The sequence below is a fragment of the Rhinichthys klamathensis genome, unplaced genomic scaffold, assembly GCF_029890125.1.
Source record: "Rhinichthys klamathensis goyatoka isolate OS25496 unplaced genomic scaffold, OSU_Roscu_1.1 h1tg000846l_1, whole genome shotgun sequence".
Taxonomy (NCBI): Eukaryota; Metazoa; Chordata; class Actinopteri; order Cypriniformes; family Leuciscidae; genus Rhinichthys; species Rhinichthys klamathensis.
Genome location: NW_026607220.1, coordinates 351,380 through 378,603, shown reverse-complemented (window position 1 = coordinate 378,603; position 27,224 = coordinate 351,380). Strand labels below are relative to the sequence as shown.

The 27,224-nt window shown below is 40.4% G+C and overlaps 1 protein-coding gene across 1 annotated transcript; it reads right to left on the bottom strand.

Annotated features, from left to right (window-relative positions):
- Nucleotides 1-671: 671 nt before the first annotated feature.
- chrm4a (cholinergic receptor, muscarinic 4a) lies at nucleotides 672-13,942 on the bottom strand. Its single transcript, XM_056243795.1, has 2 exons — nucleotides 13,426-13,942; nucleotides 672-2,642 (listed from the first exon to the last, which is right to left on the bottom strand). The coding sequence occupies exons 1-2, from the start codon at nucleotides 13,478-13,480 to the stop codon at nucleotides 1,159-1,161; spliced, it is 1,539 nt and encodes a 512-aa protein (XP_056099770.1). The 5' UTR covers nucleotides 13,481-13,942; the 3' UTR covers nucleotides 672-1,158.
- Between the last annotated feature and the right edge of the window lie 13,282 nt (nucleotides 13,943-27,224).

Below are 27,224 nucleotides of genomic sequence, written 5' to 3'. Positions count from 1 at the left end.
TTAAATAAATTAGTCATCTCCTATTTTTTTCAAGTATATCACAAATTATAAATGGTTTCAACAGTTCTGCGTACAGACAACAATACATTTAATATTTATTATTTAATCTGTAAAATTACATGAAGATCACCAACTAAATACAAGAGGAACACAAACATCCAGACATCAAATGCAGGGAAGAAATAATACTTTCAAGAGCATATATTCATCATATCTAAACATATTTACAGACCTCTGATCAAACCCTTACAGTGACATTTCTCAGCTCAGTATAGAGTGTCTCATCCCATTTAAAGTCTATAATGCCTATCCCAATCCATTGAGGAGATCCTTTTGAATTCTGATCTATACCAGAACCTCAAGAGGATCACACTAAGAGGATAATGATGACTAACTTCTCCCAGGCTGAACCACATGCCCTCAATGTGCCGCTATGAATGTAATGGACTACACAGCTGTTGTGGACAGCAACAGAATTCCTTAATTTGGAAAGTGGAAGGTGCAGGTAGGCTATAGGAAATTGAACCTCACTCTGGAGCGCCATGCTTTCAGGGAGAGTCAAACATGAAGCTTTTCCATATGTTATTTGTCTTTGGCTGTGATCCTCTGTATGATGTTTTAAGAGAATCTGCGCAGAAGTGTGGGTCAAAAACAGTGTCAAATTCTGTCAATACTAACCAAAAGGATTTGATAGATACCATTTGTGCTGTACTGGGAATATAAATGAATCAATAAATTCCCTTAATTCACCAAGTCTCTTCTGGTTTATATTTGCTGGGATTCTCTCTCTTCACTGTTGGAAATAATGAGCCATCTAATTTAATGTCATTCGCAGCCTGATCTTCATGTCGATGTAGTGCAGAGTTCAGTGGTCTTAGCAGTGCAGCAATGATCAGATTACTGAAAAAGTCTTGATTTCTTCAGTGAATCAGCTTATTGTCTATCGCTCCATCATCTTCTTGTAAACACTGATTCCTTAATATATTACGTTTTGATCATAACGCACTGTTTAGCATTATGGGACTATCATGCCTCTCAATGTACTGTGCAATACCTTCCGAAGCTTCAAAGGTATGGGGGTCAGAAGAGCCAGGACGGACAGCCTTTATACTCTCCATATCACACCCTCCATCTCTGCTGGCTGCTTCTTTCCTCAGTTCATCTGGTGCCGATGTTCTTATACTGGCACATGAGCAGGTTTTTGAAGGTCTTTTTGAAGGTGGCGTTACAGAGTGCATAGCAAGCGGGGTTGATGGTGCTGTTGACGTAGCAGAGCCAGTAGCCAATGGCCCAGACTGTGTCTGGAACGCACGACTGGCAGAACGTGCTGATTAAGACCATCACGTTGTATGGCGTCCACGTGATGATGAAGGCCAGCAGGATGGCGAAGATTGTTTTTGTCACTTTCTTCTCTCGCGCCGCCATCTGCCTTTTCCTCTTCACCTGGCTGCGGGCGATGCTGGCAAACTTGCGCGCCACCGTGCGGGGACGGTTGACGGGGATGGAGCGCCTCTCGCCGGTGCTGTTCGGTGGGACGATCTCGATGGCTGTGATGCACTCGTCTCCTGCCTGTTTGGTGACTATCTTGATCTTGGACCATTTGGATTGAGGGTTGATTTTAGGTGCGGCTGTTGGTGCGGGTGTCAGGCCAGCCTCTGAAGTCACTTCACTGTTTGCTCGCTCTTTGGGCTCTTTATGCGCTATGCTGGCCGTGCTGGACTCGTTTGAGCTCTCCTTCTCCGGCTGCACGCACGAGTCAGCTTTAGCTGATACCACAGACTCGTCTAGTTTGCCGTTCTTCACAGTGTCTACTGTAGAACAGGTATCCAGGCTGGGCTTTGGAGGGGACTGGTTGTTGTTGTCCTGCTTCAAGACGTGACTCTTGAGCAGGCCGCTTGACTTCTGGCCTTTCTTCTCTTTCTTAGCCTCGGGCTTTTGCTTGGACACACGGCTGCGGCTGGCCAAAGAGATGTGCACATAAAGCACCGTCATGATGACCACCGGCAGGTAGAACGCAGCAATGGCTGTGCCGAACGTGGCCGCTGGGTTGGAAAGGAACTGGATATAACATTCGCCATGCTCTACGGTCCGTTCTCCGACGATGAACTGCCAGAACAGGATAGCGGGAGCCCACAGGATGAAAGACATGATCCAGGCGGTGGCAATCATGAGGCCAGCCATCTTGGTGGTTCTGCGTGTAGGATAACTCAAGGGTTTGGTCACACAGAAGTATCGGTCAAAGCTGATGATTAGCAGGTTCATGACAGAAGCGTTGCTGACCACATAATCCAGCGCGAGCCACAGGTCACACACGACTGGGCCAAGCGGCCAGTAGCCCTTGATGATGTAGACGGTGTAAAGGTTCATGGAGAACACACCGATAATGAGATCTGCACAGGCCAGGCTGAAAAGGAAGTAGTTGTTGACGGTCTGTAGGTGTCGATTAACCTTGATTGAGAGCATGACGAGGATGTTGCCCACAACGGTGACAAAACTGAGGGATCCAGTAACCAGTGCGATGAAGACCATCTCCACCGCCTTGTACGGGCTCTCGCCGCCCGCCTCAACCGCTGCACACGAGCCATTAGCGCTGCCGCTGTCACAGCTGAAGTTGGCATCACTGGACACGTTGCTCAATGAGCCTGAAATACACACACAACACAGATACAATGCTATAAATGACAAAAATGCAGATATCAGAATGGATGAAAATGCACTGAAAATAATCCCAGGCTGATATAAATACTGGTAGAGTGAAATATAAATATGCTGTTTATATTAAAAGCAAGGTAGTATGTGTGACCCAGCTGGCAAGAGCTAATTTAACAACTCTCAAAAAACACTTAGAGCTGTAACAGTAATGATGAAACATAACGCCCTATACACCTCAGACTAATGTCCAGTGTTGTAGTTGGAATTGTTTTGTTTTTGTTGCAGGGCATACAGTTTTGCAGGATTGTGAAGTCTGGATTCATGTAACATAAATTCAAACATTTCCTTGAACTCATTTCCTTCCTCAAACACTCATCTTGAACAGTATAATTACAGCGTGTAATTATCTATTATCTGACCCACTGGCACTAACCAATGAGTGCACTGGTCATTAGGGTAAAAAAACAAACAATGTACTGTTATATATATACGGAAGCGTATTGCATTCACTTGAGGGAAAAAAAATCGACTGTTTTTCTGAATTAACGTGTTAATTATCTCAGAATTACAAGATAATTTTTCATGGAAAAAAAGTTTTTGCTCTGTTTTTCTGAATTAACGAGTTAATATCTCATAATTCTGAGATATATAACTCGTTAATTCAGAAAACAGAGCAAAAACTTTTTTCCATGAAAAATAATCTCGTAATTCTGAGATAATTAACTCGTTAATTCAGAAAAACAGAGTAGATTTTTTTCCTCAAGTGAATGCAATACGCTTCCGTATATATGCTATTTGTTAGCATATATAAATGTTACCAACTATGCAAAATAATTTTTTGTTTTGTTCAGTGTTATTATTAAATACAAACCAGCATAATTCATTATAGAATATTTTACAATAAAGTTCAATTTGTTAACATTAGTTAATGAAATAACTAACATGAAATAATGGGTGATCCTTTTGCTGCAATTATCTTAATGCTCATTTCTACATATACTAATTAATTTTCTAATATTTCACATTGTGTAACATTGATGCATTATGAACAAATATGGATTAACAATGAATAAAAGTATATTTATACATTACCATTTACCTAGATTAATAAATGTTGTAGAAATTGTTGTTCATTGTTAATTCATGGTACCTAACGCATCAACTAACTGAACCTTTAATAATTATTGAGACAGTGTGAAAGCGTTCAGGCATTGGGGTGAGCAGTCTCAGGTGAAGAGAAGATTAATGAAATCCTCATGATTAATAACACGGTCATGTTTTATTCAGATATACAAACTCTACTCCTTACAACATTATCCAATCAAAGAAGGCAAAGCTGCCCTGTCGGTAAACTCACATGACCCCTGGGCTTCCTAATGATCTGAGCTGCTCAGGAACAATTAAATACAATTATTAGACTTGGAACCCTGAGAACCTCAGTGCTCCACAAAAAAAAATCACAGCAACCCTTTGATGCAGGATTTACATACACCCATTTATTATATGAACAATTTCCATAAAATGAATGTTTATTGCTTCCTTTATCATAGATATTCAAGGAAGGATCTCGGTATATGAAAAATTGAGGGGTTTGGCATGCCATTTGTGAATGTGGGCTGCATTTCTAGAGATTTCGTCATGATGCATGCTGCATGCTAAACTTTACAAGAGACAGCGCAGGGCACAATGCACTACCATAGAAAAAGGCGTGAAAAAATCGTTTTAATGCATAAATGTGAGAAGCTTTTTGTTTCAGGTAATGAATTATCCATAACCTTCTTCATGTATACTTCTGGGAAGCTGTTGTCATACTGATAAAGTATTAATCCAAAGGGCAATTAAAAACCTATTGAAGCAACTCAAGGCAGGCGTTTCCTAAATGCACAAAATACACCAAAGAACAAACGCAAATATCTTTAAGCATTTTAAAGACACTTCATTCTTGCCCATTTTAATTCCTAGAAGAGTTGTTTCAGTCATATCTTTTGAAGGTTGCCATCTTCTGGATAACCAGTGAAATTACAACCTATCACTATGAATAAACATGGCAAAAGACTTGCTATGAATGCTGCCAACGCATCAAATTATTATTATTTTCTTCTTTTTTTATGCTTTAAACTACTCTTGATGAATAAAGATATAACAAATCTTTATATCTATTAAATCTGAAATCAGTTTCCCACCAGAGGAAGGACCCCGACCCAGACCCTCTCTTTATCTTTATTCTCTCTTAAAACCACCTGCCTGATCATCAGCGGGCATCAAAGCACTGCCACACTCCGGACGGTTAGACACCACATATCCTATTCCTTTTGAAAGCTTTTGACACAGACACACATTCTCTCCTCCTCTCTCATGCCAACACTGATCACACTTCTTAAGATCTTTGGCTATTGGTACTTGGAAAGCGATTAGAAATTGATATAGTTTGGGTCTTGCTCTATATTTTCCCCCTCAGGTGCAGGTGACTCAGTGTGGGGAGAGGATTCTTTACCCCTTATCAAATATGAATCAGCAATTACTCAACTGTGGATTCGAGCAGAGCGGAAAGATAAGCGCCAAGCCTCATTAAATATGAATCAAAAATATTCATCTGATATCACCGTGGGAGAAAGCTCTCCAGGACTGTTTTATCAGCTTTCTTGTACAATTTGACTCTGTACACAAACACCAACCCCTAACACCCCAAACTCTTCCACTGAAGCAGAACAGCTGAAGCTTGTCTATGTGAAGCTCGTCATGGTGCTAGAGCCAGGCAAGGTTAGTATACTTTGCTGTATATTTTTTATTTCTGCTTTATTTGTATTTCAACTTATTTGAGGGATTTCTTGTTTCAGTTGATTTAGTTTTTACTTTCATTTTAGTATTAAGAGGCAGCCAAAGTTATTAATGCGCCAACTAGTATCATTTAAGAATGTTATATATCTCTGCACACTCAAGTGTTATTTTATCTAGCTGCATTTTCTTGTGTAATGCAGATGTGCTGCAAAAGGTTTCAAGTTTTATAATATACATAGCGTGATTTAAACTGTAATTAAAATGAATTAGTTGCCTGTTAACAGTAAATATTTAAAGGAGAACTCCGGTCAATTTTAACATTGAGCTCATTTTTTGTACATTTGGAGTGCTGTCAGTACAGACAAAAACGACCAAAATCGGTGTTGCCTACACCGTGTTATCCTCTTTTTAAAATTCGCACCCTGTTGACTTCAATGGGGCAAGTTCTAAACCTGCTTTTAGCCTCTTAACATCCTTGATTTGTCATTACAAGTGCACAGCCATGTGAGTGGTGTTATTAAGAGTGACCACGGTCAATCTGACTGCAATAGATGCGAAAGATATGAATAAAAATGATGTTTATTCAGCCAGCTCACATACCTGTATTTCCTTCCTGGTTTCGTTCGAAGTCCACAGTAGTCGATTGTCGAGTTCGCGCGCGCGATCATTGGTAAGTAATATAACTAACGATCGCGCGCGCGAACTCGACAATCGACTACTGTGGACTTCGAACGAAACCAGGAAGTAAATACAGGTATGTGAGCTGGCTGAATAAACATCATTTTTATTAATATCTTTCACATCTATTTGTAATGACAAATCAAGGATGTTAAGAGGCTAAAAGCAGGTTTAGAACTTGCCCCATTGAAGTCAACAGGGTGCGAATTTTAAAAAGAGGATAACACGGTGTAGGCAACACCGATTTTGGTCGTTTTTGTCTGTACTGACAGCACTCCAAATGTACAAAAAAATGAGCTCAATATTAAAATTGACCGGAGTTCTCCTTTAATTTAACAAAAAATGTGCTCCTTTAGATGTCATTGTAGTTTTGTTAAAGATAATAATACTGTACCTCATCTGTCCTGCTGTCAGTCCAGTAAGTGTGCACAATGTGACAAGTAAAAAAGCAGAGCCTCATCTAACCACACACACACCCAACACATGCACATTCATTCCCTGCTGCACACATCACACACGAACATCGCAGAACCAAAGGATTGTGGATCACTCATATACAGAAGTCCCGCAGATATGGCTAGTTGAAAAGCTCCACCACACCACTGTAAGATTGCTTTGGTTGGCTGTTCTGCCCAGCTTCCTCTGATCTGATCTGACCTGATCCAGCATTTTTGTCATTAAAAATCTCACAGCTGGAATCAGAACAGAATAAGAAACAGAACAGAAAGCCTAGCATTCAAAATGAAATCTGTTTACACAAACAGTCTGAGACAGAGTGCGTGTATAATGAGACATGCAATGTCAGGAAAAATCACGATGCCTGCATTTTATTCATGTAGTAGGCCTATGCTTTACATTCAATAATATTCACATCTTTCTTTAGGTCTGAGTAAAGCCCTGAACTGAAACGTCACCTAAAAGAGCCGTCGTTGTGTATGTGTGTTTGTTTGTTTGCTTTGTTTGAGGGTTTTCCCCTCTTCTGAAGGTTAATATTCAGAGTCAAAGCTCTTTGAGGATGGAGTGACATTTGTGTGCTGAGAGGTTGTCTGAGCTTTGAACCAGCACAATACCGGCACTGGCTCTCATGTCAGGAGATAAAAACAGTCTGGAACATTTCGACATGCTGACTAACATCTCAGCAAAGCCTGCGCTAAACATTAGATTCTTGACTTTACCAGAGGATTTTGAACAGATTGTGCTGTTGATTGTGAGCGCCACTTTGCAGCTTCATTGAAATTGATGGCGAGCAAAGCCACCACCCTCCTCCTCCAAACCGCAGCTGATTCTATCTGGGCCGTTTTTTCCGCAGTTTGTATCCGATGGGCGGATCTGAATATCCATAATGTAGACAGGCAATCTCAAATTAACCGATGATTCCTGTCTCTCACTGCATGATGAATACGTGTCATTGACACATCTGTGTACGCCACAGAAACCAGACACTCAAAAGTACACATCCTGGAATAAAAATATGAGGACCTGCGAAAGCTTATTCATGGATTCGACCAGAGATTTGATCCATTCTGCTCCTAAAAAAATAGGACACTACACAAGCTTCAACGTGTACAAAATTCTGCTGCTATGATCTTAACTGGGTCCAGAATATGCAACCATATATCACTCCGGTTTTGGAATCCTTGCATTGGCTCCCAGTTAGGTTCCGAGTCGATTTTAAGATTATGATGCTTACATATAAGTCTTTGCACGGTCTGCCTCCAAATTATCTATCTGAACTGTTACACCCCTACACTCCGAATCGCAGATTGCGCTCCTCACAATCGAGCATGCTGGTGGTTCCTAAAACTCGCTTAAAGTCTATGGGTGACAGGGCTTTTTCCTTCTACGCACCTGTCCTTTGGAATTCTCTGCCTCTTGAACTTAGGGAAGCCCAGACTTATGACATTTGTAAAGGTCAACTTAAGACATACTTTTTGAAACTTGCATTTACCTGTCGATGTGTTTTCTTTTAACAATTGTCTATTGTGTGTACAGCGAATCTGCTTTTAAAGGCGCTTTATAAAATAAAGGTTATTATTATTATTAAAAAAGGATCAACAACAAATGTACAGTAAACCACACCGACCTCTCATAGTTGAACATAATCTATCAAATGATTTCTTATCGCAAATGCATGATGGAGCCTCAAAATGGCTAAACAATTATTACATGCAAACTAAGCAAGGGTGAGTGGCATCTATTTTTGTGATAGGATCTGGTTCTGAAGTTCTCCCACAGCTGTGGATGTGGAGCTGGCAGGATGCTCAGCCTGCAGCAGTGAGATATGAGGTGTCTGATCTCAGCTGGCTCTCAGCAGCGCAGCAGCTCCGTGCCTGATCACAACCGCGTGCCAATGTATTCCTCTGCCCCATTCTGTGTTCCTGAGCTCAATGTCCTAAGCGAGTTGATACGGGACCTGCTCGACAGAGCTTTGAAAAACAATACCAGTCTAACCGTTACCAAGAGGGCGATAATCTGTGACTACAGAATGACCCCAGCAGTGATATGTCAGTGATGTGCTAGAACGTTATAAATAGTGCTAATTTCTAACTGAACGCCATTAGGCTGAAGAAGAGCTCCATGGCTTATATAATCATAATAATTCATCTACCCTCACCTCTACTCATCTCTCTCTCCGGACACATTCTGCACATTAACTAATTATTGATGACACTTATTATCTCTCCCTCTCTAAGCACACTTGCTCTGTTTTACTTTTTTTTTTGGTTTTTAGTCAGTTATCCAGTACATGAGCTTATTGTGATATAAATTCTTAAACACTATAATTCTAAACATATTTTAAACTGACATAACTGCATCAAGGATACCATTACATGCCATAGAATTCCTATTACTGTATATTGTCATTTATAAATAGTCACTGTTTGTAATTAAGTTTAATGTTCTCTTGTATAATACATAATAAACGAGAGTACATTAAAATGAATAAAATAATAATAATTTTATTTTTTATTTTTAATGTTCTCTTTTAGAATGAATTATTATAACGAGAAATAAAGAGAGAAAGAAACAAAATATAAATCACCTGCCACAAGTTATAGTAACGTTTGTGTCAGTATCTTCAAAAAACCTGTTATTGTTCATTGGAGACTTTTCTGCACTGATACTAGAGCATTTTGGTTGTTTTGCTGCATGTACAGTGAGGCGATGACATCTTGTCAAAAATACAGTGAGAGAAGTTTCCAGAGTCTCCAAAGCGAGTCACAAACCGAGACTTTTATATAAGCTGTCATTCTCCCGGCTGTGTGTCTCCTGTGCTAAGCACTGGGATGCAGAAAACAGCAGCTGTTGCTCAAACACTTCCCTGCTTCACACACACTGGCACAGACTTTCATAAAGGCTAAACACTTGTACTTTTACATTTAATTGAATGACAAAGAATAGGAAGGGAGTCAACTCAGCTGCAGAGGATTTGACTATGGATGTAGTCACACACGCTTGTCTGCACAAACAAATGCATGCACACCAACAAACACATGGATGCTGCTCATTTAGTGACTCTTTTGGGACTAAAAGCAGAAAGCCTCCAGTTACCAGCTGGCAGCTCGAAACATAAAGCCATCTGCTACCAAATATACTTTCCCCCACCAGTACATCTCTGAACAAAAAAATAAATCACACATGAATATCAGTTAATTAACATAAATATCTATAACAATGTGTCAGCATTCAAAAATAACAAGTTGAAAGGTTCCATTGATTATTAGTGTTGAAGTGTCTTTTCCAAGTGTCTTTGACAATCAAAAGTTAGAGTTTGTTAGGGCAACCAGGACACACAGACGGCACACATGCCTCTGCAGATTCGGACAGACATCGCAGTGGGAGTGTGTGTGGGCTGCTTTGTGGTCTGTTCATCAGACTCCTCCTTTGATTCTGATATGTGCTCGTTATAAGATCCCCCATACTGGCCACTGGCAAACTAATGACTCTCTCGTTCTCTCTCCCACACACAATTCTAATTCTCTGCTAATTCTCTGAATATTGCACAATGCCCCGCTGTGCTACAGTTTAGCAGCATTGATTAAGCTGATCAGCAGACAGACGAGCGAAACTTCAAAAGCATTGTGACAAGTGACGCAGCATCCTTACATCAGCCACAGGATTGAGCACACATTTTAATGGGGGTTTTACACAACTACAGAAATATTTTAGATGTTTCTTATAGGCAGATAGTCTAAGAGAGATGGTGATGTGGGTGATGGTTCCCTGGTAACTGTGCCATTGTGAGCGCCATGGAAAGAACCTTCAATTATTGACACACAACGACTCACAACTCACGCAGTTATCAGCATCATTCTCTCCAGTGAGTAAAAATAAATTTGTCTAAGTCAGTGTCGGACTACTTCCAGTGGCATTATGTGGTATTCATCATATTGATAAGTGCAAAGTTCAGCTTTGCTTTTCTCCCAAGGTGCTGAAAGATACATTAAACCCCATTGATACTACAATTTGAGTCAATTCCTATGGAAATTAAAATGACATGCCATGATCCCAGCCAGTCCCCAAACATACAAAAATCAAACTGGGGAAACCAAAGAATTCTCAGGCAATTCATTTTAATGGTTTAATTCAACCAACGATGATGTTTCATAAGATATGATTGGTCGAAACCCTTGTTGTAATGATCTATCATTAAAATAATGAATAAATAAAATCTTATTATTGTCAGTTGTGATGTGATCTTTTTTAACCTGGTTAAAACCAGACCATTCTCAGTTGTAACTGAGTTATGGTCTGGCAAAGCGTCATAGACAAATCATTTCCAGAGGGGCGTCACCAACGGACGTCGCGGATAGACCTAAACCCAATCAGAGCGATGAAGGAGATGACGTATGCAGAGCGGCGGAAAAACATCTCCGAGTGTTGTTCTTTGCTCGGTTTTTAACTAAAAGGAAACGTTCAAATCGCTTAAAACAGACGCGATAGCTGATTCGAACGAGTGATGTTCGACGGCGGCATCCATCTTTGTAATGTAGGCTACAAAATCTGCTTCAAAATCCCAGCGCTGTCGTCATCGTGTAAAGCCCGCCCCCAACGTTTCTGATTGGTGCCGCGATTTCGACGGATTGGAAATGAGCTGGAATGAGCTCTTTGCCAGACTAACTTTCAGAGCAAATCTAAATTTGCCGGAAGTTGTCTGGGTTTTCCCAGGCTAGATCTTTCTTGGATGATCTCTCAAAACAATTAGGTGCACGCTGACAATAGAGGGCGCCATTTGGGATCAGAATGTCCCATGACAGGCTGTCCATCATGCTACAATGCTGAAGGCTATCCGCTCAAGTCTTCTGCACAGTAATGATATATTATACTGACAACCAAAATGTGCTAAGTCTGATTAAATATTTAGTCTAAAGGTGTCACAGGTGATGCAATTGTTGGCGACCAGTGGCAGAATGCTCAGGGCTTTGTTTAAAGCCAAAAGCCAATCCTGCTGCTTCAGCTGTTATAGCTCTTCTCTCTCCCTGTTGAGAACCCACAGAGAACTGGCTGTGTCTCCAGGCATTTCATTCTTTTCTCAGTGTTTGTGTGTGAGTGCGTGTAACAGGGTGAAACAGCAGCATAGCGACACACTTTCCTCTGTGAAACTGGGTTAACACCCAGCCAGAGACAAAGAGAGCGCGAGGAAGGATGAGGAAGAGTGAGAAAACCAGACACACACACACACACACAGAGAGAGAGAGAGAGAGAGAGATACATGAGACTTTCACTCTAGGGGATTCTACCAGTTCACACAGTGGGCATCATGGTCACAGAATCAAAAAGGCGCCATCATGCGCATTAGTCTGATGTGATTGAGTCGGTCAGAGATAACGAAACTGAGAGATTTGTATTATTGTTAAAATCTCTCCGCGTGAACTGTGACAGATGCTCAGGCTTTTAGTTTCTTTCCCCCATGTTCAGTGCCCCAAAATGTCTGTATGTTTTCTGTTTTATTGTCAGATTGGAGAGGGGAGTCTGTGCAAGTATCTGAGGGGGATTGTGTGCCTGTTCTGTGGTGATATGCACTCTGCTTCTAAAGAGCTTAAAAGGCAACATTTTAAGAACTGGATCCAATTTAGTTTTTAGATAAAATATACATTTGCATTCTGTGCTGCATATGGGCATAGGCATATTCTTTGAGAGAAAGGCATAACAGATCTTTGTCACAGAGAGCAGGGTTTACCGTATTAATAATCCGTAATAATAATAAGAAAATGTGTATTAATCATTAAAGCACAAGCTACAGAAAGAGACCACAGGGGCTTGAGAATCAGGTCCTGATAGCCCAGTTAGCAGAGTGGCGATAAGAGTAAAGAGAAACCAATGGTGAATTGGCAAGAAACGACTTTCTGCCTAAAACTACACTAATCTATATGTAAACATCAAGACTTATCTAATCTAAACGTCAATCAGTCCATGTCAAACCACCATCAGCCAATGCCTCAGGACATTCCAAAAATCACCACTGAATCACTCATCAGTCACACACACACACACACACACACACACACACACACTGCACACTCACATAAACTGTTGTTTAAGGTGTTTGATGTTTAAATTAATTTTCTCACCGCAAAAGCATTACAGTACCTACATACACAGAATCATAAATGGAACAAACATTCACATAGGATATAATCATACAGTTTTGTTTGGAGCAAGCTGTTCAAACAGCCAAAGCTGTTTTAGTTAAGACTTTTAATAACACAAAATACATCATATAATTTAACCTCTGTATCTAGAATTAACAAAAGCATTATATAATGAATGCAATCAGAGACCTGTCCATGTTCCTTCAGACCGCCCCACTTCATATTCTGTTTAACCATATAACTTGAGTAAAATATTTTAAATGGAACTGTAATAATTTGATTACATATATGTTTCTCGAGATGAAAGAACGTTGATTTACATATTTTGTTTTTCCTAATGTTAATTTTAAAGTGCATACGGAATGGGATAAACAGGTTTAGCCATTTTGCTGGTGTCTTTAATTACCATTAATGCTTCTTTCATATGCTTTTGCAGCTCATTCTGAAAGGGTGAAAAGGGATCTACAAAATTATATAGCCTACAAAGACAATAACACAAACCTGGAACATATTCATCGTGGAAAACATTACAGGACAATTTGAGTTTTCGTTGGGACTGGGAGTAACACCATACCGTCACGAATACGAGTCTTTGGACATGGTCTCAGTATATGTACTACTCACACAATGAACACATACATCGCAATTCTCTGTTGTGACATAAGGAACTCTTTCTTTTCTAACTCTTTCGTGTCATACTTATGTGCCTTCACTCGCAACTCACCGTTGAAGTTCCAGGGCGCGAGTCCCTCTGCTCCAGTGCTGTTAGTTACATTCATGTTGCATGATTTTAAAAATGCTCAGCCAGCCAGAAGAAAAAAAAAATAGAAAAAGAATCCACACTTCCTCTTTCACTCCGTCAAGTTTGTCCTCAATATTATTAGAAGGGCTGTCCTCATGTTGCGCGGGATGACTTTGTTTTTCACATCATGCGTTCTTGACGCGCGCGGCTCTCGCCAGAGGGGAGAAGCTCATTATGACTCTGACCATCGTGACTGGCGGCTCACCTAAACACACCTCGGGCGCGTGGTTTTCTCTAAATCAACTCAGTTTACGATCCGCCAGATGTGGCTCCCATCTGCGCGAGCGGCTCTGATCTCTTTCCAGGAGTTTAGCGCGCGCGACTGAGGAAGCGGACTTTCAATGATGTCATCTACCCCCAGCCAATCACCTGAGAGTCCGCATGTTTCACTGAATCAACCTATAGCTTATACTGTCCTGTGATGTGCTTTCAGCCCAGCACTGTCTGTTCTAACAAAGTCTGAACCATCCTTCCAGATAAATAAATTTACTAATAATCGTTTTACAGATTGGCAGATAGACCTCATTACAGGATATAACTTGTCCTAGGCGGAGGGCGAATCAACTACATGCTAAAACAACGTGTGAATTATGGTGGGTTTAACTAGCTTAGTCACGTCTTGAACACTTTGGGTAAAAAAAAAAAAAAAAGGTTGAAGGGTATTTTTGAGAAGTAGGCCCCGCAACACCATATGCACATGTATTTCACAAATTACAGTTCTTTTCTGCGACGTAAAATAAAGTAGTTGTAGGCTATGCCACTGATCAAACGTCATGGAGGGGAATCTGAGCAGTCGGAATCCCACATCATCTGAGGACAGTGGTCATATACTCAAATTATGCACGCGGTCGAGGGAAGGCTAAGCTTTCCCCAGCCAGTACACACGCTCCGGCCTATGTTTCTTGTGTCTGTACATCGGTGTAATTGCTTATGATGAGTGTGGCTCTCAACATGCGAGGCTCTTGAGCGCAGTGCACAGGTTCAGCACCACCGCTCGTGGACAGCGCTCAACAGCCCGAGCTTTTAGCGTTCTTCCAAAAATATCACGTTATAAGCTGGGAATAAAAAACATGCTTCGTACTTTTTATAGTTTCATGTTTTCCCAAAACATCAGCAAAGTTGCTATAGATAAATAAACCATTCCATATAGAGCGAAAGTAGAGGGGAAGGGATGGGGTGTTTTCTTCACTTTAAGAACTATCCACCTCCAGAGATTTTGAAAACAGCTGAATGGTTGCTGTCTGTCGCTAGTGCGTGAACTGGTACCAGAGCAATGAATGACAAACGCACGCGCTCAAAGCCGCCGGGGCTGTGTGTTCTGTGAGTGTGTAAGTGTGTGTGTGTATAGTAAAAAGGCAGAAAGAAAGAAAAAAATATATATCACGGAAAGGGTGATTGGGAGATAAGAGCATTTGGGAGCTTGTATAAGGTTTATGAATGACAGTTAAGCATCAATACATCCCTTCCTCGCCCCCATCAGCCCCTCTCGGCAGATTCGGAGGGCTTGCACCCCAGACTCAAAGATTAATCGGGCAGCTGTCTCACAGCAGACAAAAATTAGACTGATGCCAGCCAAAACAGAGAAATCGCGCACAGAAAATCATTTCAATGGCAGCACAGAGCGGAAACCTGACAGCCACTGACAACCCGGAACGAAATCATCTAAACCATATGCAGGCGGAACGTTCTTTCAGTCAGCGCGCGCTCCGCCGCAGATGAGCAGCGCTGCTAATTAAAGTACACAAGCGTAAAATTTGGAATAAAGAAAGCGCGTGCTGTAACTAAGTTTACAAATGTGTAGGCAATCAGTTCGCCTTGTCTTTATTTGGCTTTGCCCAAATTACAATTTGTCATTTGCGCGTGCCAGTTATGCAAGACGACAAAATGTCGTCAATTATTTCGGAGAGACGCAGCTCTCACGATTTATTTATTTATTTGATTGATTGACTGATCGATTGTAATGTAGCCATTTAATGAGGCCAGGTAAATGGCTGTCATAATCAAACAGTTCAACACTAGCAAAAACCTGCGTGCATTTCCCCCTCCCCCCATGCGTGACAAAAAAGAAGATATTTTAACAATGAAAGAATGCTGGTGACCATTTACCTCCACTGCATGGAAAAACAAAATATCTCAAAATATCTTCTTTTACGTTTCAAAGAACGTCATACAGATTTGGAACATCAACCTTTAAAAATATTTAATTAATGCCATTTCATTAGATAAAATAACAAACCAAGTTAGAACTCATTTGATATTTTACTATAATGCAGTGGTTCCTGATGCTATTTTTGGGGCACTGTGGATGATTTTAAATGGTGAGTTATTCTATTTTATAAAATTCTGAGATATCAAAGAAAGACCTGTGTATTGAGAATAGCCCATAGGTCTTTAAGAACAGTAGCATGCCTAAAAAATACAGGAACATAAAAATGTAGACCTGGAACTCAAATAAAATGAATGACTTATACAGGGAGGATTTAGCACATGGATGAGGTGCTGACACCGCACCAACACACACATAAAGAAATAACACATTTGTTAGATCGATCACAGGCAGTAATCCTCAGGATTATGTTGTTGAAGTCATCATTTTGAACTGACACTAGAGACAGAGCATGTAATTAGATGAGAGAATCCTCTTTATAATTATACTCACCAACACTATGAGCTTTTGTCACAACAGCTATTTTGTGTATGGAAGTGAAGAAATTTCGGCATCTAAGCCCTGTCTGTGAAAGCAGGCCTTAGTATATTTGTCCAGCCTAATATTTACACCCACGGTAGGCCAGCCAGTGGCTTTAGCTCTGATTGATCAAAGAAGTGATGCAATTAGGTCACATGATGTGCCAGAAGGAGAGACAGTGAAGTGATAGATGTGGCTGTGTTTAGGTTTTCATCATCAAGGCCATGAGATCCTACTGGAGCCAGGCATGCTGGGACTAAATGATTTTAATGGTGCATAATATTCTAGCAGATAAAGAGAAAAAGAAAGAGAGATGAAGAGAGAGAGAGAAAACATGGCCTTTCAGGACACTAATCATGTTTAATTTCAGGTGAGCAGGCTTTGTCAAATTGGTGATTCCTTACCAAAAGCAGTTCTGCTATAGACCCTCTGCACAGCTTTGTTAGACATGGTAGGCTGTTCCCATATATTGCTATATGCAGTGGGTTCACATGGCTATGTCACATTTATAGGATACAATTATAATAGAATATTTTCCTAGTATATTCAAACCTCATAGGATGAAAGCGTGAGGAGGCGTGTGCATGTGTGTTCCTCTCAAAGGCAGAGATGCTCTGCTAAGAGCAAAGAGGGAATTCAGTTACATTCATAGAGCAAAAGTACATCTTTCACAGCACAGCTTCACTAAATTCCCAGCAGCCCTTCCTACAGAGCGGCCAATCTGTTTCCATTAGCTGAGCAGGTACAGGCAACAATTAAAGCAGATAAAAACATGATGTGCTAAGTGACTTGGATGATTAGTCTGTTATTAAGATAATGTGTGTTTCGTGGCACCAGTAATCCACAGGGAGAAAGGATTCACCACAACGACATCAAACAGCACCACAGAGAGAACATTAACAGTGAGAACTTCTGTAACATCACCCACTCACCTCCCATATCCTCATCTGTAAAAAGAGGAAGAGACACACACAGAGAACAGCTATTTAGTTTTAACACAACAAATGAACAAAATCCCTAGTACAAGAGTTTTGATATTAGCTACATTTGTAATTCACAAATTTAAACTTTTAATTTTAAAACTGCATTTTGATATATTTTTACTTAAGACAGATTCATTTAAACATCCTTTGGGAATCAGTCCCTCTGCAGCTCATAGTCTCTAAATTTGGCAGGAAATTAAAATATCACATCACCATCCCTCTTAAAACAAACACATTTATTGCAGTTTGTTCATTTAGGTTTGCTTATGTGGTAGCTATTTTGTGCAGAGAAGCTGCACAAAGACCATCACAGATCACCACACAACATTACTTTATTAAAAAGACAAATAAATCACTGTGAAAAAAACCCATCTAAGGGTACAACAGCTTGTCACTGGGGCAAAAGCTTACACCCTTTTACCCTAATGGCACATATTAGTAGAGAGACAATTCACTCAACCTGGTTCCAAATCTGTTATGTCCCAAAAGACAAATTCTTCAAAATATTTTTCTTTTGTCTTCTGGGACATAACAGGTTTGGAACCAGGTTGAGTATATATGTATATACTGTGTGTATATATATATATATATATATATATATATATATATATATATATATATCACAAACGAAAGTACATAGACAGACAGACAGTGACACACACACACACACACTATTATTTGGTAAATATTTGGTAAATAAGACACTATAAGAAACCTGAGCCATTTTAATTCTTGAAGAGTTTAAAATATTTGGTTGAGGCTGTTTACTTGTTTATAGGTTTTTTATGTAATGTGTTTGCTTAAGGCTGTAAGTGACTGTTGCAGGTAGGAGGAAGAGATACAACATTTTATTCCAATCTCCGAAAAGAAGCAGAGTTCAAATATTGCACATGGCTAGCAAAAAGACAGAGAAGGTCCTCACTGCAGAACACGAAATCCATGGGGAGGAGTTGGATCCAGATCCAACTCCTCCCACCTTACATATACCTAAACCTACCCATCTCCACCCCCTGATCCCTAACCCCACCCCTAATCCCATCTCCACCCCGATCCCTAACCCCACCCTTAATCCTACCCATCTCCACCCCCTGATCCCTAACCCCACCCCTAATCCCATCTCCACCCCGATCCCTAACCCCACCCCTAATCCCATCTCCACCCCGATCCCTAACCCCACCCCTAATCCCATCTCCACCCCGATCCCTAACCCCACCCCTAATCCTACCCATCTCCACCCCGATCCCTAACCCCACCCCTAATCCCATCTCCACCCCGATCCCTAACCCCACCCCTAATCCCATCTCCACCCCGATCCCTAACCCCACCCCGATCCCTAACCCCACCCCAATCCCTAACCCCACCCCTAATCCCATCTCCACCCCGATCCCTAACCCCACCCCAATCCCTAACCCCACCCCTAATCCCATCTCCACCCCGATCCCTAACCCCACCCCTAATCCTACCCATCTCCACCCCCTGATCCCTAACCCCACCCCTAATCCCATCTCCACCCCGATCCCTAACCCCACCCCTAATCCCATCTCCACCCCGGTCCCTAACCCCACCCCTAATCCCATCTCCACCCCGATCCCTAACCCCACCCCTAATCCCATCTCCACCCCGATCCCTAACCCCACCCCTAATCCTACCCATCTCCACCCCCTGATCCCTAACCCCACCCCTAATCCCATCTCCACCCCGATCCCTAACCCCACCCCTAATCCTACCCATCTCCACCCCCTGATCCCTAACCCCACCCCTAATCCCATCTCCGCCCCCTGATCCCTAACCCCACCCCTAATCCTACCCATCTCCACCCCTTAGATCTGGATCCAACTCCGCCCCCTGGATCTCGTGTACTGCAATGAGGTGCTACTGAAAAGACACGGCATGAACCTCAGCATGGGTAAATACAATAGGACACCATTAGTGACTTTTAGGAGGACGTTTTGAAGAACAGGAACCTGTTTCTGAGGAAAGCCAAAGAGCAGAAGTACAGGCACTATACATATGTGTGTGAATTTCAGTTGCATCAGCCAGTGCAGAACTAGTCCAACTATCGGCAGCACCAGCTAACAGTTTCATAACTGTTTTTGTTGTTGTTTTTTTAGAGTGAGAGGAAGCACACATTAAGATGCCCAGTCACACTTATATGAGCATAAGCAAATGTGTGTGAGGAGGGGAATTGGCTACAAACACACTCACTCACTGGTTCTTGGGCCCTCTTTGCCTCCCCTGCATTTCCACATCTTTCTCTGATGTGGTTATGTTAAATTAGATTTCCTGCAGCATAGCTGATCTAATTGGACATAACTTGCCTTCGGGGAATGCTAGTATTACCCAGCATGCACCTCTCAGGGGAGCAGTCATGAGAATGTAAGCGGTGGTGGTTTCTGCAGGTGTGGAGTGAGAGAAACTAGATCTAATTGAGCACCTGTAAGACAGGTAAGATACAAACGCTACAACACATCATGACTTTCTTGACAAAATGTGCTTTTTTATAAATGTTGTTGAATGTCTATGTCATAAAAGTGATATCTGAACTTGTTTTTATGGTTGCGTGCTTGTGCTGAAGTAGGCTAATGTATAATTCTTGGCCAACTGACCTCTGTTTTTGTTTAATGATGTGACAGAAAAGCAAAATAGATTGGGGTTTGTTTAAATTTACACCAGCTCACTTCAAACTGACGTTGTTCTGCTTCCCTGTTACCGTCAACCTTCAATCTGACTCAAGCACACACACACCAAGTACACAAAACAAAATGTGTAGAACCAAAGTAAGTATTACTGTTGAGGACGAGGATTGGTGTAACCTTACCGGCAGATAAATGAATTTAAGTGAAAGGCCTATCACAGAGAGAGCTATATACTTGTAGAATTCATCTGAGATCCGCTGACAGTTCAGTGCTTCAGAAGACATATGTGCGTGTCTGCGTGAGAGAAGACATTTGATTGACAGAGGCTAAACCCAGCCTGACTTCCTCTCACAAACAACCCTATTTTTAGCAGCAGTCTCACCTCCGCTTGGATTCGTGTTTTCCAACAGCGCTTCAGTCTTCCTTATTTTCCCAAATGAAATTAGGCTCATTAAGAGGATGGTTTCACAGGAGGATTGCGTTGATCTTCAGAGAGATCTGTGAGCATTCTTTTCATAACAGTTTGAGTCGGAGACAGGTACAGTTACTGCATGCTCCACCAGACTGAGTTAAAGCCAGAAATTACACCAGGAGCTCAAATGGCCTTTTGATTGCAACAAGAGGTCAACTGTGTTTGATCTCTCCTTAGCTGAACATCGTGTCAAACACATGCTTTATCACTGAGAGAGAAAAGACAGATATCCAAAAGAGTAATTATTATGGATACTGACATATTGACTTGAGCTTAAAATTCTTTCTGTAGTCTGCAGGGAGAGCACTGTCTATCCCATTTGATTTTGTCTCCACAAGCCCTTGTTAATGGCCATAATGATCTTACCCTTTTCTAATGTGATTTACAGCATACTGTAGGACATTGTTTACCAACTTAATATAATTCAGTCGGTTCCAGTAGTAATTATATCTCTTTACTATTTATTGTATGAGTCTTAAAAACAGTAATTAATCATTGTTTTTCTTTACAGTCCCTTGTATTTACCAGAGATGGAATCAATAAATGGTCAAAACAACTGAACCGAATTCAAATTTAGAAATTATTGCATTTGTTATATTGCACACTTCAGCTTATCTTCAAAACATGGATATGCCAGAGAGAATATATTCATATTTTATGGACATCGGGGTTTAGAATTATGTTCTTATAGAGCACAGGGTTTTTATAGAATGATTTACATTTTATATGTTGTCTAAAAAAAAAAAAGAAAAAGAAAACTTTCTTCTCTAAAATCAAGAAAAAGCTTAAATTAAACATCAGACCAGGCTCTGAAGTCTGAAGGCTCTGTAAACCATAGACTTGTGTTAGGCCTTGTTTAAGAAAAAAAATGACTTTTTCATGATACGGCAGACAGAGTGATTGGCATCACTGTGATTTGAGTGAATTCGCTCTCATCTTTCATCACTCCCTGTACAGCAGTTCATACTTCATAATGTCTGTCCTGATGTTGATTGTAGCACACCACAGCACGATCCCTCTTCGTGACTCCAAATGAAATCCCAATGTCTCCAGACTGCTTAAGCAGTAGACTTCATGGGAAATGAGAGAGATTAGTGGGAGAAAAGGGGACAGAGTGACGGCCCACAAATCAATAGCTGCTTCACAGATGAGCAGAATTTATACCTCTGTAAATAGAGCCGAGTCAGTCTAGCGGACAGTAATCAGATTTAGACTTATGTGCTGCTGAAGAAGCGGCTGAGGAGCCCAGTAAACATACTCAGAGAGAAAGAAGAACCCAGGGCAAATGTTTGGGGTTGAGGATGAATGCAAGACAGGACAGTTTTTGTAGGAGAAATTGCCCAAGGCAAAAAAAGTCAAAATGTGCATGGCTCAGGTCCCAGAACTATAAGATGCAAGACTTTATGTTTTGGAGTTTTCATGCTTCTCTTATTTACTGAGAGTGGACTCACTGCTCCTTTGCTAGATCATTATGCTGGAGAGATGCAGGGGAGACAGGGCACAAGGGATGTTTTTACTTTTGGGCTGCTTTTATCCAGGGTACAGTAACTGTGGGCAGAGATATAATCAAGAGTCCTCCTGAACTACACCAACAACTGCGATTTTGGGCTGTGTAAACACTTTAAACACTATCCTGTTGCCAACCAAGAGGCAACCCTGACAAGCAAACCATCTGGGCAATACCCAAGGTGTAAAGCTCCGTATATATTCCGTCATATAACTTGATCTTCTTCCTGCAGTCTGTTGAGGATGCAGGTTAGCTTTCTGTTTATACTGGCACTGCAGTGTAATCTATAGGGCAACATGAACCAGCTGAGCCATAAGACAGCGAACACTCCATCAGAATAAATGCCAGTGGGTCCTTGTCTCCCCTCGCAGTTAAATGTCATTCTTTTACGTTCTCCTCTTCTCGCTCACCTCTGTTCGTTCTCCCTCTGCCTCTCTCTCCTCCCATTTCTGACAGTTGCTCAAAGCTGTGTGATTATTATGCCACTAAAATCAATGACATTCAGGGGAACCTGTCCTGCAGGAAAGGTCACACACACACTTTCTCTGTTCCTCACAGATTCTAACAGATATCACACGAAATATGACCAAACACAAAACATGTACAGTATGAACACGTATAACTATAGCAATCACATAGTTTAAAGGGAACTAAAAAAGCATGTCAATATGCACAGCAAATTGCTTTGCAGATGTAAACGACTGAATGATCTGCTCTTAAATCCTCTGCAGGTCAGAACTGCTTTGAAGAAAAGGGTCTATTAGTGGAAGAATGCAAAACCTCAGCTGACTGAATCAATAAGTTATGAACACACTGGCCTCCTAAGAATACTACTGACTCTAAATGAACAGAACCATTTAAAAGTCGTCTATCAAGAGAGCGACCACATGAAGATCATGCTTTAATCGTTTCATCTCTAAAGAGCTGGCTGCAGTCGAGAAGATTCACAATTTTTCACCAGGTTTAGACAAAATTCAAAATTGAATCTTGGCTTTAATTCATTCATGAGCTGGAATCTCATTTGAACTGCCCACACTCCAAATGAAGTTGAACTGAAATGACAGGAAAAGGAAGGTAATGAATTGCAATTCAAGGTGATGCATTCTGGTAAGCGTTTTTCCACCCTGCACAGGTAATTTATATTATGAAATATTCACTAAATCAAATTAAGTGGCTATATAAATCTGTCTTTCTATCTGTTTTTAAGGCCTATAAAACCATTCAACTATTTTTTAAAACTTTCAAACAAGACCTTTTCTAACATTCAAAGATATGGAAAGCTTTATTTTTCTACTTGAAGATAAAACTTAAATTTCTTTAATTCTACTTCCTTGCTTTTTGAATTACAATTCTGCATCTTGTTTGCTACATCAATTAAAATTCAAATGAAATCCAGGAAGTGAATTGGAATTTAAAAGGCATTCTCAATTCAGAATGAATTCCTTCCCTCCAGTGTTATCAAATAAACCCACATTTCTGACATGCACTACAAACCAGTTGCTATTTTTTTTGGTTAGTTAAAAACAACAACAAAAATGGTTTGTTGAGAAAGAGTTAAACTAATTAAAGCCCCCCTAAGCCTAAAAAATCCTGGAATCAGCCCTAGATTATCCCTATTTTCCATGCAGAAGGTCAAAATAAATCCCAAGTCATGCACAATACACAAGGGCAAGGCAACAGAATCCTGAGCGAATTCACAAAACAGTCGCAGAAAAAGTTCTACATTATTAGAGATGTAAATTATTTAGACACTCTTATCCTGCTAGAAATGTTTATGGAGACTATGAATGTTTGTAATATGAGCAATAACAAGAAAACTCGTCTTTCACAACATTGTGCATCTGGAATTGCTATCATTGATCACTGCACACCTAGACAGTTTCTTTATGAGGAAATTCCTCACCAGCAAGAGACACACACAAAAAAAAAACAGAGGATGTTTAGGACTTAAATTATTAGTAAATATTCTGTGCGTGTAGAGTCTGTTGTTTCTCTGTGGACTTCTTAGAGTGGTAATATGTTGATTTAAGAAACACATTAAATGCAAAACCTAGCAATTATCTGTATTAATGAATTTTGTACATGCAAGTTTGGGGATTTTGAGATTTCTAAGAGCATCTGAGGACCAACTCTGTGGGGGACCGGGAGTAAGTGTTTGCTATACAGTTTTGTGTGTGTGTCCATGGTCAGTTTCACACAGGCATTAAGGGTTCATTAGTTCAGTTCATTCTAATGTTGATTCTGAGTGACACATCAAACAAGCTTGTGATTAGATCAGAGAGCTGCCGTACCATGTGATGTTTGTTCTGATTATGCCTAGAGATTCAAGAAAGAAAAAAAAAAGAACTACAGTATAGTCAAGTCAAGTCACCTTCATTTATATAGCGCTTTTAACAATATAGATTGTTTCAAAGCAGCTTTACAGTGATAATTGGAAATTAAAGTAACAGAGATTGTTTTGGCTTTACAGCAGCTCTAGAATAAAGTTATTGTCTAGCTAAAGTTAGTTTTGATTGATTCACTTCCATCGCAACGATCATTAGTTATTAACATAGGGGCCGAACTTAAGGGTTTTCTAACAGTTAAGTATGATTTAAACCACGTTAATGCAATTCCACTAATGCCAACATAAGTCTATTTAAAAGAATGTTGTGGTCAATGGTATCAAATACAGCAATAAGATCGAGTAACACTAATAGAGAGATACAACCACGATCGGATGATAAGAGCAAATCATTTGTGACTCTGGTGAGCTGTCTCGGTAGGCTAATGGTACGGTCTAAATCCGGACTGAAAATCCTCGCAGATATAATTTCTTTCTAAAAAGGAACATAGTTGTGAGGATACTGCTTTTTCTAGTATCTTTGACAAAAAAAGGTAGATTCGAGATCGGCCTGTAATTGACTCTGTAGGATCAAATTGCGTTTTTTTTAACTAGCGGTTTTATCATTGCCAGCTTAAACGTTTTTGGTACGTATCCTAACAACAAAGATGAATTAATGATAGTAAGAAGAGGATCTATGACCTCTGGAAGCATCTCTTTCAATAGCTTAGTCGGTATAGGGTCTAACATACATGTTGTCGATTTAGATTATTTAACGAGTTTAGAAAATTCTTCCTCTCCTATAGCAATGAATGAATCAAATTTTTCCTCAGGGAGACTACAATGCACAGCCTGGTATGATACTGTAGTAGATGGTTACATAGTTATAATTTTCTCACTGATATTATCAATCTCTTAAGTAAAGAAGTTCATAAAGTCATTAGCCTACTGCTGTGCTGCTTGGAAACGTCTGGGGTTGAAGCTTTATTTTTCGTTAATTTAGCCACTGTTTCAAATAAATACCTCGGGTTATGTTTATTTTCTTCTAATAGGGTTGAAAAATAAGCAGATCTAGCAGCTTTTAAGGCTTCTCTGAACGCAATCGTGCTCTTTCCATGAAATGCGGGAAAAAAAGTTGCGCTCCATTTTTCTGGCTGCTCTCTGAGTGCACTCGTTGTACCATGGCGTTGGACTATTTTCTTTAATCTTCTTTAAGCACAAAGGAGCAACTGTGTATAAAGTGCTGGAAAAGAGACAGTCAAATGTTTCTGTCGTAATATCGAGTTCTTCTAAGCTATCTGGGATGCTGAGGAGATTAAACTGATCAGGAATATTACTAATCTTTAGTAGCAGAAGTGATAGGTCTAACATATTTTTAACACGGAGTCGACTTTGCAGCCTTGGCTAAATTAAGTATACACAAGACTAGATAATGATCTGAGATGTCATCGCTCTGCTGTAGAATTTCAACGGCATCAACATTGATTCCATGTGATAGCCTAATATTAGATCTAGAGTATGATTACGACAATGAGTAGGTCCTGACATGTGTTGTCTAACTCCAATAGAGTTCAGAAGGTCTTTAAATGCCAATCCCAATGCATCTTTTTCGTTATCTATATGTATATTAAACTTTATCTGCAGCCAGTACTAATTCTGATAGAAAGTCAGCAAATTATTTGATAACGTCTGTATGGTACCCTGGTGGCCTGTATACAGTAGCCAGCACAAATCTCAACCGTGATTTATCATTTACACTAGATGGTGTTACAGTAAGCACCAACACTTCAAAAGAATTATATTTAAAACTGGACTTTTAAGTAATCTGAAGATATTACTATAAATTACAGCAACACCTCCCCTTTCGCCTTTCAGACGAGGCTCATGTTTATAACAGTAATCTTGCGGAGTGGACTCATTTAAAGTAATGTAATCGTCTGGTTTTAGTCAGGTTTCTGTCAAACACAGCACATCTAGGTTATAATCTGTAATCTAATCATTAACAATAAGTGCTCTTGAAGTAAGGGATTGAATATTCAGCAACCTGAGCTTCATCATTTGTTCATCAGTATTATATCTGCTTTTAATTTGTTGAACATCAATTACATTTTTACCCTTATATGGGTTTAGGAGTTTTTTGTATGTCCTAATTTGGGGAACAGACACAATCTCTATATGATGATATCTAGGTGAAAGAGTCTCTATGTGATGGGATTTATTATCTGACCTTGGTGACGTGAGACAGCTAGCAGACGGTCGATTTAGCCAGTCTGTCTGCTTCCTGACCTGATCTCCAATTCATGTTTGAGCTCTAAGACTATGTGCCATATTACTAGAGAGAAGAACATCACCATCCCAGGAGGGATGAATACCATCTCTTTTCAACAGGTCAGGTCTGCCCCAAAAACTTTTCCAATTGTCTATGAATTCTATATTATTTTGCAGACACCAACACAGCCATTGAGTGAGCACAGTCTACTAAGTCTACAGTCTATCTCATCACTCCTGCGAACAGGAAGGGGGCCAGAGCAAATTACAGTGCCTGACATTGTACTTGCCAGTTCACACACCTCTTTAACGTTAATTTTGGTGATCTCTGACTGGCGAAGTCGAACATCATTAGTGCTGACGTGAATAATAATCTTAGAGAATTTACGATTAGCTTTAGCCAGCACTTTTAAATTTGCTTTGATGTCAAGCGCTCTGCTTCCCGGCAAACATGTGACTATGGAGGCTGGTGTCTTTTTCACGTTTTCACGTTCCGTGTAATAGAATAACCAATAACTAGGGCACAACAGGATTCTCTGGGTGTTTCACTGAGAGGGGAGAACCTGTTTAATGTTGTTATCGGAACGGAAGAGCGGTGTTTTTTCCCACGACTACAGCGTCTCACGGTCACCCAGTTGCCCTGCTGCACGGGCTCTACAGCCGGAACCGAACAATGTACAGAGTAGTCGCATCCAAAGGAGTATCTAAAGCCCTTGCACTCTTACTATCCTCGATTAAAGTTTGGATGCGTGTCTCTAGTTCTGAAATCTTCTCTGTCAACCTGACTGTCTCCCTGCATTTATCACATGTAAATCCTTCAGTGCTGACAGAGAATGCTATACTATA